This window comes from Bufo gargarizans, chromosome 6 (genome assembly GCF_014858855.1).
Source record: "Bufo gargarizans isolate SCDJY-AF-19 chromosome 6, ASM1485885v1, whole genome shotgun sequence".
NCBI lineage: Eukaryota > Metazoa > Chordata > Amphibia > Anura > Bufonidae > Bufo > Bufo gargarizans.
Window position 1 is genome coordinate 248,802,867 of NC_058085.1, and position 15,665 is coordinate 248,818,531.

General features: G+C 43.1%; 1 protein-coding gene across 1 annotated transcript in view; it reads left to right on the top strand.

Moving 5' to 3' along the window:
* Positions 1-509: 509 nt before the first annotated feature.
* The window catches only part of LOC122942118 (dorsalin-1-like), a 35,383-nt gene continuing 20,227 nt past the window's right edge, over positions 510-15,665 (top strand). Inside the window, exon 1 of the mRNA XM_044299614.1 lies at positions 510-825. Coding sequence (XP_044155549.1) covers positions 510-825 — 316 coding nt within the window. The remainder of the gene's footprint in view (positions 826-15,665) is intronic.

Consider the following 15,665-nt stretch of genomic DNA (forward strand, 5'->3'; position numbering starts at 1 on the left):
ATTATGAAAAAACTATACAGAACTATAGTTAGGCCTGAAATGTACAAGGTTTCAAGCCATCATAAATAGCTTAATGCATTTCTGATAACCAAACCTTTCTAGAAGAAAAAATTATGAGTGGCGTCATGCCTACTTGAATAAACAAAGTTTCAAGGAATTTCACAAATCAAGAATGCGGATATTTGGTCAAGAACAGTTAATTAAGAAGTAGCTTCTTCCATGTAATATATGAATGGCCTCCCCTCAAGCTGTACAGTTCAACATGTTTATAGAATCTTCATTAACTAAGGACTTCAATGTGATAAGCTCAGTTGATACATTGCAATCCAAACCCTAGATAAGAGACAGTGAACACTTTGGTCTGGTTCATAACTGTCAGGATAGTAGTTAAAAAAATAACTCAAAGAGCCCTGACTGGCTTATTCCAGAGAAATCCATCCACTACACATAAAGGAATCTTCAAATCCTAAGACTTATAAGGAAATCCAGAATTAAGAGAATACCCAAACATGATGTGGCTTGCCAGGCTACCAATGCTGTGCTCTTTAGTTATATTCCAAGCAAGGTTTACACTCAACAAACCATTGCCAAAATGGGAAAACGACCTTCTGACACATTATGAAGAAGAGGCAGAGGAGGTTCTGAGCTCCCTCACTGGAACAATGAAAGAAGAACTTAAAGAGAGTCTGAATTTAACAGGAGCTGTATTTCAAGAGAAGACCACAATGAAGCTTCCTCAGTATATGATTGACCTCTATAACCAGTATGCAGATGATAGGACGTCTATGCCAGTGTCCAACATAATCCGAAGTTTTAATGTTGAAGGTAAGACAACATGTGGCCTTCTGTATGGCTGGTGTAAACCTCCTTTTTCTCTATACATGTGTATTTTCATGTTTTACATATTGCAGACTGGTCATATTCCAACCTTTATTCCCATAGACAAGACTTTCAGGTTGCAATTTATGATATTTTTGTGGACATCTAACAGCTAAAATTATTTTGGATAAATTGGATAACATGATATTTCAGCTATTGAAGTTCTACAGTGTTTACTAGGAAACTGATAATTAAATTGAATGCGAAAAGGTTAGGTTTTCTATGATAAAAAAAAATCATATCAATACATTGTGGCATACATAGTACATACATATGTCCATCAAGTTAAGGCAGCAGACGAGGGCTATGAGGAGAAGGCGAAGACTTCTTTTACGCTTTGGTCTATCAATGGTATGGTTGTAATTAGGTTTAATTTATTAAGCGGAAAATACCTTTCACACCCTTGGATCAACATCCAACAATCTTTAAAACCTTTTTTGTTGCATTTCCTTGTTCCTTTTTCCAACTCCAGAACATGTTTCAATGGAAATTTGTGTCTCTGGACTCTATAATAAGCTGCATATTCAGAATCAGGTTGCACTAACTGTTTGTAAGGGCCCATTCACACATCTGTGTGTGTTTTGCGGATCCAGGGATCCGCGGATCCTCAAAACACGGACAGCAACAATGTGCGTTCCACATTTAGTGGACCGCACATTGCCGACACTAAGAGAATAGGACATGTTCTATTTTTTTCAGGATCGGAATTGCAGACCAGGAAGTGCGGGTCCGCAATTCCGGATCGGGGCTAAATGGATGGGTCCACAATTCCGTTCTGCAAAATGCGGAATGGAATTGCGGATGTGTGAATGGAGCCAAAAGCAGCAAACTATGGTAATGTATCTTGAGTCTACACCTATTTTAATATACTGTACATCCTTTATCCTGTAGGCCTTATAGGCAGTTGGCTTACACTGCATGCTCACCCAGATTCTTCTCTACAAGTGACCCTCTGTTTTAGGCTGCATGCACACACCTGTATGTATTTTCCTGTCTGCAAACTAATACCGGCCATGTGCATGTTGCATTTTCCGAATAGAACTGCATATTCTATAATGTTCTATAATTTGTATAAGCCGTATGGATGCGGACAGCATATGGAGGACATCTGTGTGCTGTCAACGTTTTTTATGGACTCATAGAAATGAGTGGGTTTGTGTGTGATCCGCAAAAATACAGATCGATGCGGCCCCAGACAATGGTCTAACTCCCCCTAGGACATCTGGAACATATTGATAGAATTCAGAGACATATAAACAATAATATTAATCCCATTTCTATGACATTAATCAATAGGCTGGAAAAAAGTACTTCATGCATTGAACTTTGTGGTACACCACTTACAACCAGTGACCTTTCAGAGTATGACTCAAGAAAAAGCATTGACTAAACACAGATTTTTAATGTTCCCAGACAAACATGCAAACAGGTAATGTTTGACCCTTACAACATCTGGGTATGTTGTCTTTTGTGGCTTAGAGACCACTCAACCCCCTTTGGCACCAGGACTCAGGTGTGACCTCAAGTCCTGCACACCCTGAAGTTTGGTGTTTGAAAGTCATGTGCTGTAGAGCGGCCTTTGCTATCATTTGGAGACACAGAAACCATGCTGCAGTCCCTTTCATGCGCTTTGTTTTATAGTGCCACCGAGATCTACAGAATCTACCTCCTGGATCCTGTTGGCCTAGACCCCCCACCTTGTAGCAGATAACATTTTAGGTGACCAGGGCAGCCATTCGTGAGATGTGGTGGTGATGTTCTGGAGAAGGTTCTGGTTTGTCTTATATCCTGTTAAAGTATCAGACGTTGACTTCTAGGATAGCTACCTTCTGTATGTGGCACTAAAGAGCCATCTTTTTTTTTTTCCTGGATGAGAGTTAGGCCTCTTTCACACTGTTCCCTTAGGCTACTTTCACACTAGCGTTCGATCGGATCCGTTCTGAACGGATCCGATCATATTAATGCAGACGGAGGCTCCGTTCAGAACGGATTCGTCTGCATTAAATTGGCAAAAAAAAGCTAAGTGTGAAATTAGCCTGAGCGGATCCGTCCAGACTTTTACATTGAAAGTCAATGGGGGACGGATCCGTTTGAAGATTGAGCCATATTGTGGCATCTTCAAACGGATCCGTCCCCATTGACTTACATTGTAAGTCTGGACGGATCCGCATGCCTCCGCACGGCCAGGCGGACACCCGAACGCTGCAAGCAGCGTTCAGGTGTCCGCCTGCTGAGCGGAGCGGAGGCTGAACGCCGCCAGACTGATGCAGTCTGAGCGGATCCGCATCCATTCAGACTGCATCAGGGCTGGACGGAAGCGTTCGGGTCCGCTCGTGAGCCCCTTCAAACGGTGCTCATGAGCGGACAGCCGAACGCTAGTGTGAAAGTAGCCTTATACAGTTCTTGGAATGAATAACTCATGTGCCAGGTGTTGGTACTGACTTCACATATTTACACGCTAATAAGATTAAGTCCACTGCATACTCCAGTAGAAAACAGGGCAGATGGGAGGAACAGCATCATCATGTATTAAAAAACAATGTGTGAGGAGAAAGTACAGTGGGTTGTCCCAAGATTTAAATGTATCCCCTAGGCACAACATAGGGGATAAGGTAAGGTTAGTCATCAATATCTAAAGACCGGAAAACCCGTTTAAATAGGGTTATGCAAAAATATTGCAGCAACACAGACTGGGTACCACATTTAAAAAGCTCAAAAACCTTTTTTCCAAGTGTAAGAAAAAGAAAATAGATTTAACAGTCCCATTAGGTACATTATAATTTGTTGGGTGTAGTTTCCGGGGTAATTTAGGCCCCTCAAAATCACATTATAACTGAATTGGTGCTTAAAAAAATGGTTTTGAAAATTTTCTTGGAAATTTGAAAAATTGCTTTAAAATTCTAACGTCCTAAAAAAATAAAATGACATTAACAAAATTATGTCAACGTAAAGTACAAATATGGGGAATGTTGATTGATAACAATTTTATGAGATATTACTATGTCTTAAAAGTAGAGAAATTCAAATTTAGAATTTTTCCAAATTTATGTTAAATCTGGGATTTTTTATATAAATAAAGGTGAAATGTATCGACTCAAATTTACCACTGTCATGAAGTACAATGTGTCACGAAAAAACAGTCTCAGAATGGCTTGGATAAGTAAAAGTGTTCCAAACTTATTACTACATAAAGTGACACATTCCAAATTTGCAAAAAATGGCCTGGGCAGGAAGGTGAAAACAGGCTTGGAGTAGAAGGGGTTAAGTAAAAGAACTTCACTTCAAAACAAAAATGGTGGAGCTAATCTATCTATCTATCTATCTATCTATCTATCTATCTATCTATCTATGCCCTACTGTCTATTAAACTGCATGTAAGGATCTGATGAACTCATGACTTACTACTGCAATCCACCAGAGACATGTTGTGCTAGACAGTCATAAGTATAAGGCCTCATGCATACGACCATTGTTTTGGTCCGCATGCGGCTCAGATGCAGACCCATTGACTTCAATGGGGCTGCAAAAGATGCGGACAGCACTCTGTGTGCTGTCCGCATCCGTTGCTCCGTTACGTGGCCCCGCAAAAAAATATAGCCTGTCCTATTCTTATCCGTTTTTGCAGACAAGAATAGGCAGTTATATCAATGGCTGTCAGTGCCATTCCACAAATTGTGGAACGCAATCTGTGTTTTGTGGATCTGCATTTTGCAGACCGCAAAACACACCACAATCGTGTGCATGAGGCCTAAGCTATAGTTTCAAGGAGACTCTGTCACCAGGAAACGCACTATTAAAGCAGACACAACACCTTGTAAGGCTAGCTCAACTGAATGAAATTATACTTTCACTTTGTGTTCCATTGCTTCATTCTGGAGAAAAAGTAATTTTAATTAACATGCAAATGAGCAGTTGAGTGCACTGAGGATGGCCCAAGCCACTCCGTGCACCCTTGCTCTGTCTGCTTCCTCTGCGATCCTGTCACACCTGACCTGGCTGACTGCACATGAGTGATCTGATAGCTTCATTTGGTTTTGGAAGAGCTGGAGTGTGGTTCTTGTTGAAGTCCTGTTCATCCAGCATCCTCAGAAGTATAGTGTTCCGCTTGTTGTGTTTTGTATTCCCCCCCCTGGTTATTTACTAGGCCTCAGCAAAATGCTGGTTCCTTCACCAGGGAAGGAACGGGTTGTCTCTGCCCTGTCATTACCTTTAGGGCATCCGAGGGTCACCAGGGTTTTCTGGGTTCCTGTGTATGGGTATCTCTACCATTGAGAGGTGCCCATATGGATAGGAGTGGTGGTGATAGGCGGTGACTCTTTTTCTTCCCTAGTGGTGGGGCCTAGTGTCTTACCTCTTCCTTCTTGTTGTCTTTTGGTGTTCTCACCTACTACATCCGTGACATTATCCCAAGCCAATACCGGCATTTTTTGTTCTGATCTGTGCAGTTATGGATACTATGTCTGCACTGATCGAACAGCTGCAGAATCTGACTTTGGAGGTAGCAGACCTCCGCGCGATGATCTTGCAGATTCAGAGTCCACAGGCTGCTGGTTCTGGTGGTGGGTCCCAGGCCTGCCCTGAACCGAAGGTGGCTCTCCCAGACAGGTTTTCCGGGGATAGTGACAATTTTATCTGGTTCAGGGAGTCATGTAAATTATACTTTAGGTTGTGTCAATACTCTTCTGGGGATGAGTGTCAACGTGTGGGTATTATTATTTTGTTGCTTAAAGAGGACCCCAAGTTTGGGATTTTTCTCTGCTGACCAGATCACCGTCCCTCCGGTCGGCAGATGAATTCTTTAGAGCCTTGGGTCTTATCTACAATGACCCGGATTGGATCTCTCAGTCCGAGACCAAGTTGCGGGGTTTGCGGCAGGGAGAACGTTCCGCAGAGACATATTGCTCTGAATTTAGGCGATGAGCTACCGATACAGAGTGGAAGTATACTGCTTCCTGTAGTCTTTCGGGACCCAAAAGAAAGGCCATGTGAGAGTATATCACCAAGAGTTTGGCAAAGGGACATATTAGACCATCCAGGTCCCCAGTGGCTGCTGGATTTTTCTTTGTAAAAAAAAGGATGGTACCCTGAGGCCATGTCTGGACTTCCGTGAGCTCAATTGTATTACCATCCGTAATCCTTATCTCCTTCCTTTGATTCCGGATTTGTTTAGTTAGATTGTTGGTGCCAAGGTGTTCTATAACTTGGATCTGAGGGGGGCATATAATTTGGTAAGGATCAAGGAAGGGGATGAGTGGAAGACCGCATTTAATACCCCTGAGTGTCATTTTGAAAACCTGGTCATGCCCTTTGGGTTAACCAATGCTCCTGCGGTTTTTCAACACTTTGTCAATGACATCTTTCATCATCTGGTGGTGAGGTTTGTAGTTGTATACATTGATGACATACTAATTTATTCACCTAATATGGAGACTCATCAGGAACATTTGAGACAGGTGTTACAGATCCTAAGAGAGAATAAGTTGTATGCTAAGATGGAAAAGTGTGTATTTGCTGTACAGGAAGTGCAATTTCTGGGTTACCTGCTCTCATCCTCAGGTTTTCGTACGGATCCCGAAAAGCTCTGTGCCATGTTGACTGGGATCGACCCAAAAATCTGAAGGCGCTTATGTGTTTTTTGGGGTTTACCAACTACTACCGTAAATTTATCTTGAACTATTCAATGGTGGTTAAACCTTTAACAGACATGACTAGGAAGGGTGCGGATATTTCTATCTGATGTGGCATTACAGGCCTTTTCTGTTATGAAAGAATGTTTCGCTTTGGCCCCTATTCTGTTGCAACCGGACGTGTCTCTGCCATTTATTGTCTGGAGACTTACTTGAGATGTTTTGTTTCAGAGAATCAGAAAGAGTGGTCTTCATTTTTGGTGTTAGCTGAGTTTGCTATAAATAAACGTAGCCAGGAATCCACTGATAAGTCGCTGTTTTTGGGGGCATATGGGTTCCATCCACAGTTTGGTACATTTTCTGGTGCTCAAAATTCCAGAATTCCTGAGGAAAAACGATTTTCCTCTTCTTTGTCTTCTATTTGGCGGAAAATCGAAAATACCCTTAAAAAGATGGGCCACAGGTATAAGCGTGCGGCTGACAGGAGACGTATGAGTGGTCCGGACCTGAGAGTGGGTGATTCTGTGTGGTTGTCTACAAGAAACATTAAAGGGATGTGCTAATATCAGCTGCACCTAACTCTGCTATTCTAATGATTATCTGTGCCCCCGTTACTGTAAAATTCTTACTTTTATAATATGTAAATGAGCCTCTAGGGGTGGGGGTGGGGGGTGCGTTGCTCCTGCACCTAGAGGCTCCCGTCTTCCACTTCAAGTTACTCCTTCCAAATGTTGATTGACAGGGCCAGGCATCGTTCGCATCCTTCTGCCTGCTCTGTGCCTTGGGGAAATCTTGCGCTCGCAGACTGCCAGCTTCCTCACCGCGCCTGCGCAGAATACCGAACGGCGCAAGATTTTACCAGGGCACAGGGCAGGCAGAAGGATGCGAACGATGCCTGGCCCTGTCAATCAACACTTGGAAGGAGTGACTTGAGGTGGGAGACAGGAGCCTCTAGGTGCAGGAGCAATGCCCCCCCTGCTCCTAAAGGCTAAATTACATACTATAAAAGTAAGAATTCTACAGTAATGGGGGCACGGATAATCATTAGACTAGCAGAGTTAGGTGCAGCTGACATTAGCACATCGCTAATGTCAGCCAGTTTAATACAGAAAATTCTAGTGACAGAAACCCTTTAAACTTAAAGGGTTTCTGTCATGAGCTATAACATTATGTAGCTGACTGAAATTAGTTATGTGCTAATGTCAGCACTAAATAACAGTATGCTTTATAACTCCCTGCCTGCCATCGTTCTCTTAAAATAAAGACTTTGAAAATATGCTAATGAGTCTCTATGTGCTATTAGGGCATTGCTTAAGCACCTAGAGGCTCGGTCTACGCACCCTTTGGTACACCCAGGTCCAGTTGATTGACTTTCGAGTTCTCCTCAATGTCCTGTAAATCCCATTCAGTCACAGTGAGTGAAGGACGTGCTTCTGCTGGCGGCTTCCTTCCTTCGGTGCAGGCACCTAGAGGCTCATTAGCATGTTTTAAAAGTCATTATTTTAAGAGAATGGCGGAAGGCAGGGAGTTATAAAGCATACTGTTATGTACTGCTGACATTAGAATATCACTAACGTCAGTCAACTACATAACATTATTTCTCATGACAGAAACCCTTTTAAGGTACCTTCTTGGAAGTTTGGCCCAAGATTTATTGGTCCATATAAGATCACTGCCATTGTTAACCCTGTACCCTTCAGTCTTGAACTTCCCCAGGCTTTGAAAATCCATAACATATTTCATAAATCATTGTTAAAGAAATGTGTCGAACCTGTTGAGCCGTCCTCCTTACCTCCCGCTCCTGTCAAGGTGGATGGCAATTTAGAATTTCAGATCAGCAGGATTGTGGACTCCCGAGTTCTCCGAAGATCTCTTCAGTATCTTGTTCATTGAAGATGTTAATGCTAGTCGTCTGGTGAGAGCATTCCACAGAGCTCATCCTGATAAGGTCCATCCTGGGTGCCTGGAAGTCATCCGTAGAAGGGGGGTACTCTCACACCTGTGACAGGTGTTAGAAGGTCTGAAAGACTGACTGCACATGAGTGATCTGACAGCTTCATTTGGTTTTGGAAGAGCTGGAGTGTGGTTCATGTTCATCCATCATCCTCAGAAGTTAAGTATTCCGCTTGTTGCATTTTGTATTCCCCCATTCCTTGGTTGTTTACTAGGCCTCAGCGAGATGCTGGTTCTTTCACCAGGGAAGGAACAGGTTTGTTTCTGCCCTGTCATTACCTTTAAGGCATCCAAGGTTTACCAGGGATTTTCATGGTTCCTGTGTATGGGCATCTCTACCATCGAGAGGTGCCCATATGGATAGGAGTTAGGGCCAGGAGCAGGGTTTTATAGGTGGTGACCCTTTTCCTTCCCTAGCAGTGAGGCCTAGTGTCTTTCCTCTTCCTTTTTGTTGTCTTTTGGTGTTCTCCCCTACTACATCCGTGACACATTCCCTCTCTTTCCTTCTTCACTGAGAAAGTGGCTGTTTCCTTCTTGACTGACTGGCGAGATGACTATGCAAGAACCTGGCCCTGACATTTAAGAAGAAGAGGGAGGGGCTGGTAGAGGAAGCAGGAGGAGTAAGAGTGTACAGAGTGGCTTGGATCCACCCTCAGTGCATTTAAATGCTTATTTGTATATAGTTTAAACTTATTTTTCTCCAGAATGAAGCAACAGATCATTAGGTGAAATATATCTTTACATACGGCTGGACTAGCCCTACAAGATATTGTGCTCGGTTTACCTGGTGACAGATTTCCTTTAGGTCCCATTCACACGGCAGATTATGTAACAGCGAACTCAATCGCGCATTCTGCGTTTTCTGACATGGAATGGAGCTAAACCGCTAACTGCACAAATGGCCACATGGACTCCCATTGAAAACAATGGAGAAACATTGTTTTAGAGGAGGGATAATCAATACTCCTGTGGCTTGTAGTATATACACTGTAGGTACATGTGGCAGGCACTCATGGGAGGCATGTAGCTGGGGATTCATAAAGTAGGGCATGTCAATAGCATTAAATATAGCCTGGCAAGAAAATGGTACTGTACTTTGTAAGGCATGTTCTTGGCACTATGCATATATGGGAAGGTATGTCTTTGGCATTTATAGGGGCATGTAGAATGCAGTTAGTATGGTGTGATCGGTAACAGGTACTTTGCATGGTGTCACATACAGTCCTGATCAAAAGTTTAAGACCCATTGAAAAATGGCAAAAAATCATATTTAGCATTGCTGGATCTTAACAAGGTTACAAATAGAGCTTCAACATGCAACAAGAAGAAATGGGAGGGAGACAAAACATTTTTTGAGCATTCAATTTAATGAAAACAACGAATAAACTGAAACAGGCTGTTTTTCAGCTGATCAAAAGTTTAGGACCACATGCCTTTAAAAGGCCAAATCTGTGCAAAGATGTGGATTCATTGTCATTTTCTGTCAGGTAGTCACACGTTGTGATGGCAAAGGCAAAAAAACTCTCCCTTTTTGAACGTGGTCGGGTTGTTGAACTGCATAAGCAGGGTCTCTCACAACGCGCCATCGCTGCTGAGGTGGGACGCAGTAAGACAGTCATTTGGAATTTTTTAAATGATCCTGAGGGTTATGGAACAAAAAAGTCAAGTGGAAGACCCAAAATCTCATCAGCACTGAGCCGGAGGATCCAATTGGCTGTCCGTCAAGACACTGGACGATCCTCGACCCAAATTAAGGCCCTTACTGGTGCTGACTGCAGCCCCATAACCATCAGATGGCATCTGAGACTGAAGGTCTTCGCAAACAAAAAACGTCTTCAAAGACCTAGTCTCCTTGAATGCCACAGAACTGCTCGTTTGGACTTTGCAAGAGAGCACCAAACATGGGACATTCAAAGTTTTATTCTCTGATGAGAAAAATTTAACCTTGATGGTCCTGATGGTTTCCAACGTTACTGGCATGACAAGCAGATCCCACCTGAGATGTTTTCTACACGACACAGTGGAGGGGGCGCCATAATGGTCTGGGGTGCTTTTTCCTTCAGTGGAACAATGGAGCTTCAGGAAGTGCAGGGCCGTCAAACGGCCGCTGACTATGTCCAGATGTTGCAGAGAGCATTCCTCATGACTAAGGGCCCTCGTCTGTGTGGTAACGACTGGGTTTTTCAACAGGACAACGCTACAGTACACAATGCCCGCAGGACAAGGGACTTCTTCCAGGAGAATAATATCACTCTTTTGGCCGATCCTGCGTGTTCCCCTGATCTAAATCCAATTGAGAACCTTTGGGGATGGATGGCAAGGGAAGTTTACAAAAATGGACAACAGTTCCAGACAGTAGATGGCCTTCATGTGGCCGTCTTCACCACTTGGAGAAATGTTCCCACTCACTTCATGGAAATGCTTGCATCAATCATGCCGAAAAGAATTTTGGAAGTGATAAACAATAACGGCGGAGCTACTCATTGCTGAGTTCATGTTTGGAAGTTGGATTTCTGTTTTGGGGGGGTTTAGTTTTTTTTGGAGGTGTGGTCCTAAACTTTTGATCAGCTGAAAAACAGCCTGTTTCAGTTTATTCGTTGTTTTCATTAAATTGAATGCTCAAAAAATGTTTTGTCTCACTCCCATTTCTTCTTGTTGCATGTTGAAGCTCTACTTGGAACCTTGTTAAGATCCAGCCATGCTAAATATGATTTTTTGCCATTTTTCAAGTGGTCTTAAACTTTTGATCAGGACTATAAGTGACACTTATAGGGGAAATGTGACATGAAAGGGGTACTATGCACCCATTGAATGTAGCAGGCACTTAAAGGGAACCTGTCACCAGTTTTATGGTGTCCTAACTAAGGGCAACATAAATAAGTGACTGATTCTCTTAGCAAAATGCTGGGCCACTTTCTTTAATTGACCCAGTCAATCTGCCAACATCTTGTATTGAAAAGCTCTAGCTGATAATGATGAGTCATGAATATTTATGAGCTCCTGACTCTCCCCGCCTACCTGCTGATTGACAGTTTTTTTCCATATGAATCAGCAGCAGGTGGGCAGGGGAGTGGCTATATCTCTGAATTAAATAAACGCTGGACTCACTGACATCACACTGGACTCAAATCAGCTCATTAGCATGCGGCATGTGGCATCTTTGTGTGTATATTATGAGGTATCCACCTGTCACACCAGTAAGTGAATACATCTAAGGTACTTTTTAGTTAATGATTGTATATAATTATTTAGATTATTATCAAATATCCACATGACAGGTTCCCTTTAAAGATGCACACAACAAACTTTGGTTTCTCTCAAAATGAGGCACAGGAATTCAGGGAACCAGTGCGATCCCCACTGGCTACCAAGGCCTAGACCTCTACTCTCACAGCAGTTCTTCATGCACTTTTTGCATACAGACACAGTTTTATAGATGCATCTCAACCCCACCTACAAATGCTATAGTGTCACGCTTTTAGAACCATAATCTCATCCAGCAAGTCAGTGCAGGGCACCTGAAAAATGGTCCCTTCTGACTGACACCTTGTCCCCCTGCCAGATGGCATCTAGAAACACCATTCTTAGTGTCATCAACTAACATAAGAATGGTGGCATACCACCAAGTCAAAGGTTTGCCAACTCCTACTGTACATGCCAGATGGTGCCTGAACTCTGTGGGTATATGGCAACAAACAGGCATATGACTTGGCATTTGAGTCATTATTCTATGTCCAGGAAAAGCACTTTTATTCTGCTAATAAAACAGCTCCCAAATTCAAGCTGTCAGGGTTTACTTTGCTTTGGGCACTTAGAACATGTCCCCTGGACATGCAATAAAGACGCAAAGTACACACAGGTATGTTTGAAATACATTTTCACAAAGTTTGCTGCTTCAGTTTTTATAGTGGCAATTTACATTACCTCTAGATTGTTATGAAGAGTGATCAGATGAATTTCAGTTACCGTAATTGCAAAGTCATTCCTTGCCATGAAAATTAAGTTAATCACAAAAACCCAATTTCCAGTGCATTTCAGCCCTCTCAAAAAATTACCTGCTAACATCAGTGATTTTCTCGTTAGCTCAGGAGAAAGTGTTAACGAGAACATGGCGGCTGTCATGCCCTGTCATGCTGATTGAATTAGAAGAGCAAACTGGTTGCTTTACCATGGGGTGGAGGGTTCTTAAAATCATTGTCTTCTTCTGTTAACCATATTTACCTTCAAGGAAACACATGCAGTCATCATTGCTTTACATTAAAAGAGCTTCACAGGCAAGAACATTGCTGCTAAATCAACCATTTATCAAATCATCAAGAACTTCAAGGGGAGAGGTTCAGTTGCTGTGAAGAAGGCTTCAAGGCACCCAAGAAAGTGCAGCAAGTGCCAAGACTGTCTCCAAAAGAGGATTCAGCTATGGCATTGGGTCACCTCCAGTGCAGAGCTTGCTCATGAATGTCAGCAGACAAGTGCGAATGTACCTGCCCTCACAGTGAGGACAAGGCTTTTAGGCTCCATTCACACGTCCGCAAGTGCGGATTGGGTGTGGACTCATTCATTCTCTATGGGGACTGAATGGTGGCAGAGAGCACACTATGTGCTTTCCGCATCCGCATTCCCGGAGCGCGGCCCTGATCTTCCGGTCCGCAGCTCCGGACAAGAATAGACATTTCTATGGGGTGCCGGCCGGGCGCTACGGACGTGTGAATGGACGCTTAGAGAATGGCCTGGTATCAAGAAGGACAGCAAAGAAGCCACTTCTCTCCAAGAAAAAAAGATTAAGAACAGACATTCTGCAGGATGTACATGGATTGGACTACAAAAGACTGGAAGTTAATTTCTCTGATGAAGCTCCCTTCAGACTGGTTGGGATATCTGGAAAAATGATTATGTGACTGCTACCATGAGTCCTATGTCATGCCAACAGTAAAGCATCCTGAGACCATACATGTGTGGGGTTGCTTCTCATTCAAGAGAAAATGTTGCCTAGGAACACTGCTATGAAGAAAGAATGGTATCCATACATCCTTCAAGAACAACTACTACAATGATCCAGGAGAAATTTGGTGATGAACAATTCTTTTTCTTCCATGATGGAGCACAATGTCACAAGGCAAAAGGGATAACTAAGTGGCTTAGTGAACAAAACTTAGAAATTTTGGGCCCATAGAGAACCTGTGATCAATCCTCAGAAAGCAGGTGGACAAAAAAAACAACAACAGAAATTGCAATAAACTCCAAGCACTGATTAGACAAGAATGGGTTGCCATCATTCAGGATTTGGCCCCAAATTGCTACATGCTACAGCGAATTGCATAAGTCTTGAAAAAGAAGGGTCAAAACAAGAAATATTGAGTCTTTGCATAAACTTGATGTATTTGTGTATGTCACCACCAGACATCTGAGAAGCTCTGACAGACGTTCTTCAGAACTTCCTTCTTGAGGTTCCTTTTGTTTTGCTTTCGTTTTCTCATCTCGTTAGCCTCTCTCAGCTGTCATGTAGTTGCACTGATTGCATCCCTTTAAATCCCTTCCCATACTGCATCACTTTGCGGTTTATACAACTTCCTGGAGTGTGTGCATGCTGAATGCTACTACTGAGTCTTCTACAGATAATTTTTGTTCATTCATTTGTGTTTTCCTGTTTGCTGGATCCCGGGTGACCCTGACTCCCTCCGTATCAAGTGTGGGGAGCCGGTGGTCGTGTCCCCTCACTATTATAGGGTGTTCAGGTGTTATACAGTCGAGGAACGAGGATATGCGATCATCTACCTTGAGATTTTTGCATAGGCTGAGCAGTTAGGGAGAGAGCCAGGTCTGTTGCAGGGCTCTCCCTTTGGTTCCTTAGTTTTGGATCCATCAGTCGGATCTTCATTTTGTGTCTTCTAGTTTTCTGTACACCTTCCGTGACATTATAAACCGCCAAAACCGTCTCAAGCATGGATCCGGTTTCACTTTTGACTGAACGCATGCAGGGTCTTTCATTGGAGGTAGCAGATCTCCATAAAACAGCTTCTCAGTTTCAGGTGACCGGTTCAGCTTGCGTTCATGGAGTTTGTTCTGAGCTTAAGATCTCGCTCCCGGATACGTTCTCTGGGGGTAGTGAGAATTTTGTTCGCTTTAGAGAGGCTTGCAAACTCCATTTTCGCCTACTTCCCCATTCCTCTGGTGATGAGGAGCAGAGGGTGGGGATTATCATCTCGCTGCTCAGGGATAACGCTCAGTCCTGGGCCTTTTCGCTGCCAGTGGGGGGCACGGCCCCTCTGTTCAGTGGATGATTTTTTTTTAGCCCTGGGTCAGATATATGATGATCTGGATCGTATTGCTCTGGCTGAGTCTAGACTACGTCTTTTATGCCAGGATAAACAGTCCGCAGAGATATACTGTTCAGAATTTCGGAGATGGGCAGCTGATACTGGTTGGAATGATGCTGCACTCCGAAGTCAATTTTGCCATGGTCTTTCAGAGGGATTGAAAGATGCATTTGCCTTTCATGAGAGACCTACCTCCCATGTTTCGGGCCGTTCGTATTGACAGGCGTCTTAGAGAGAGAGGAGAGATCACTTCTTCCTGTCATACTCAGTCCAAGGACAGTGTGGCGGTCTCATTCAGTGCACAGGGGTCTCAGTCGCTCTCAATCCCTTCTGAGCAGGGGCCCATGCAGCTGGGTTTGCTTGCCTCTGACAATAGAGGATTCAGCTCTCATAGGAAGGTTTGTTTCTGTTGTGGAGGTATAAATCATTTGGCAAATGTTTGTCCCTCTAGGAGATTCAGGCAGTTTTTTGAGAGTAATAAAGAAACAAAAAGAAAAAAATCCTCTATAAACGTTCCATCTGTTACTATTGGCAAGGTTGATGCGGAAATTGAAGGTTTTCCGTTTGCTTGTAGTTCCCGTTTTGTCCTACCTGCCAGGGTGGCGCTAGAGAGCAAGAACATTTTTTGTGAGATTTTTGTAGATAGTGGAGCAGCTGTCAATCTCATTGATAATCAATTTGCTATAACTCATGGTTTCCAGGTATGCACTTTGGGAAAGGATATACCTGTTTTTGCTATTGATTCCGTTCCACTTTCTCAGAAATCGTTAAAGGGCATAGTTCACAATATCCGTTTGATTGTGAGTGATACTCATGTTGAGGATGTGTCATGTTTCGTCCTAAGCGGGTTGCCTACATCTCTAGTGTTGGGGCTACCCTGGCTCACTAAACA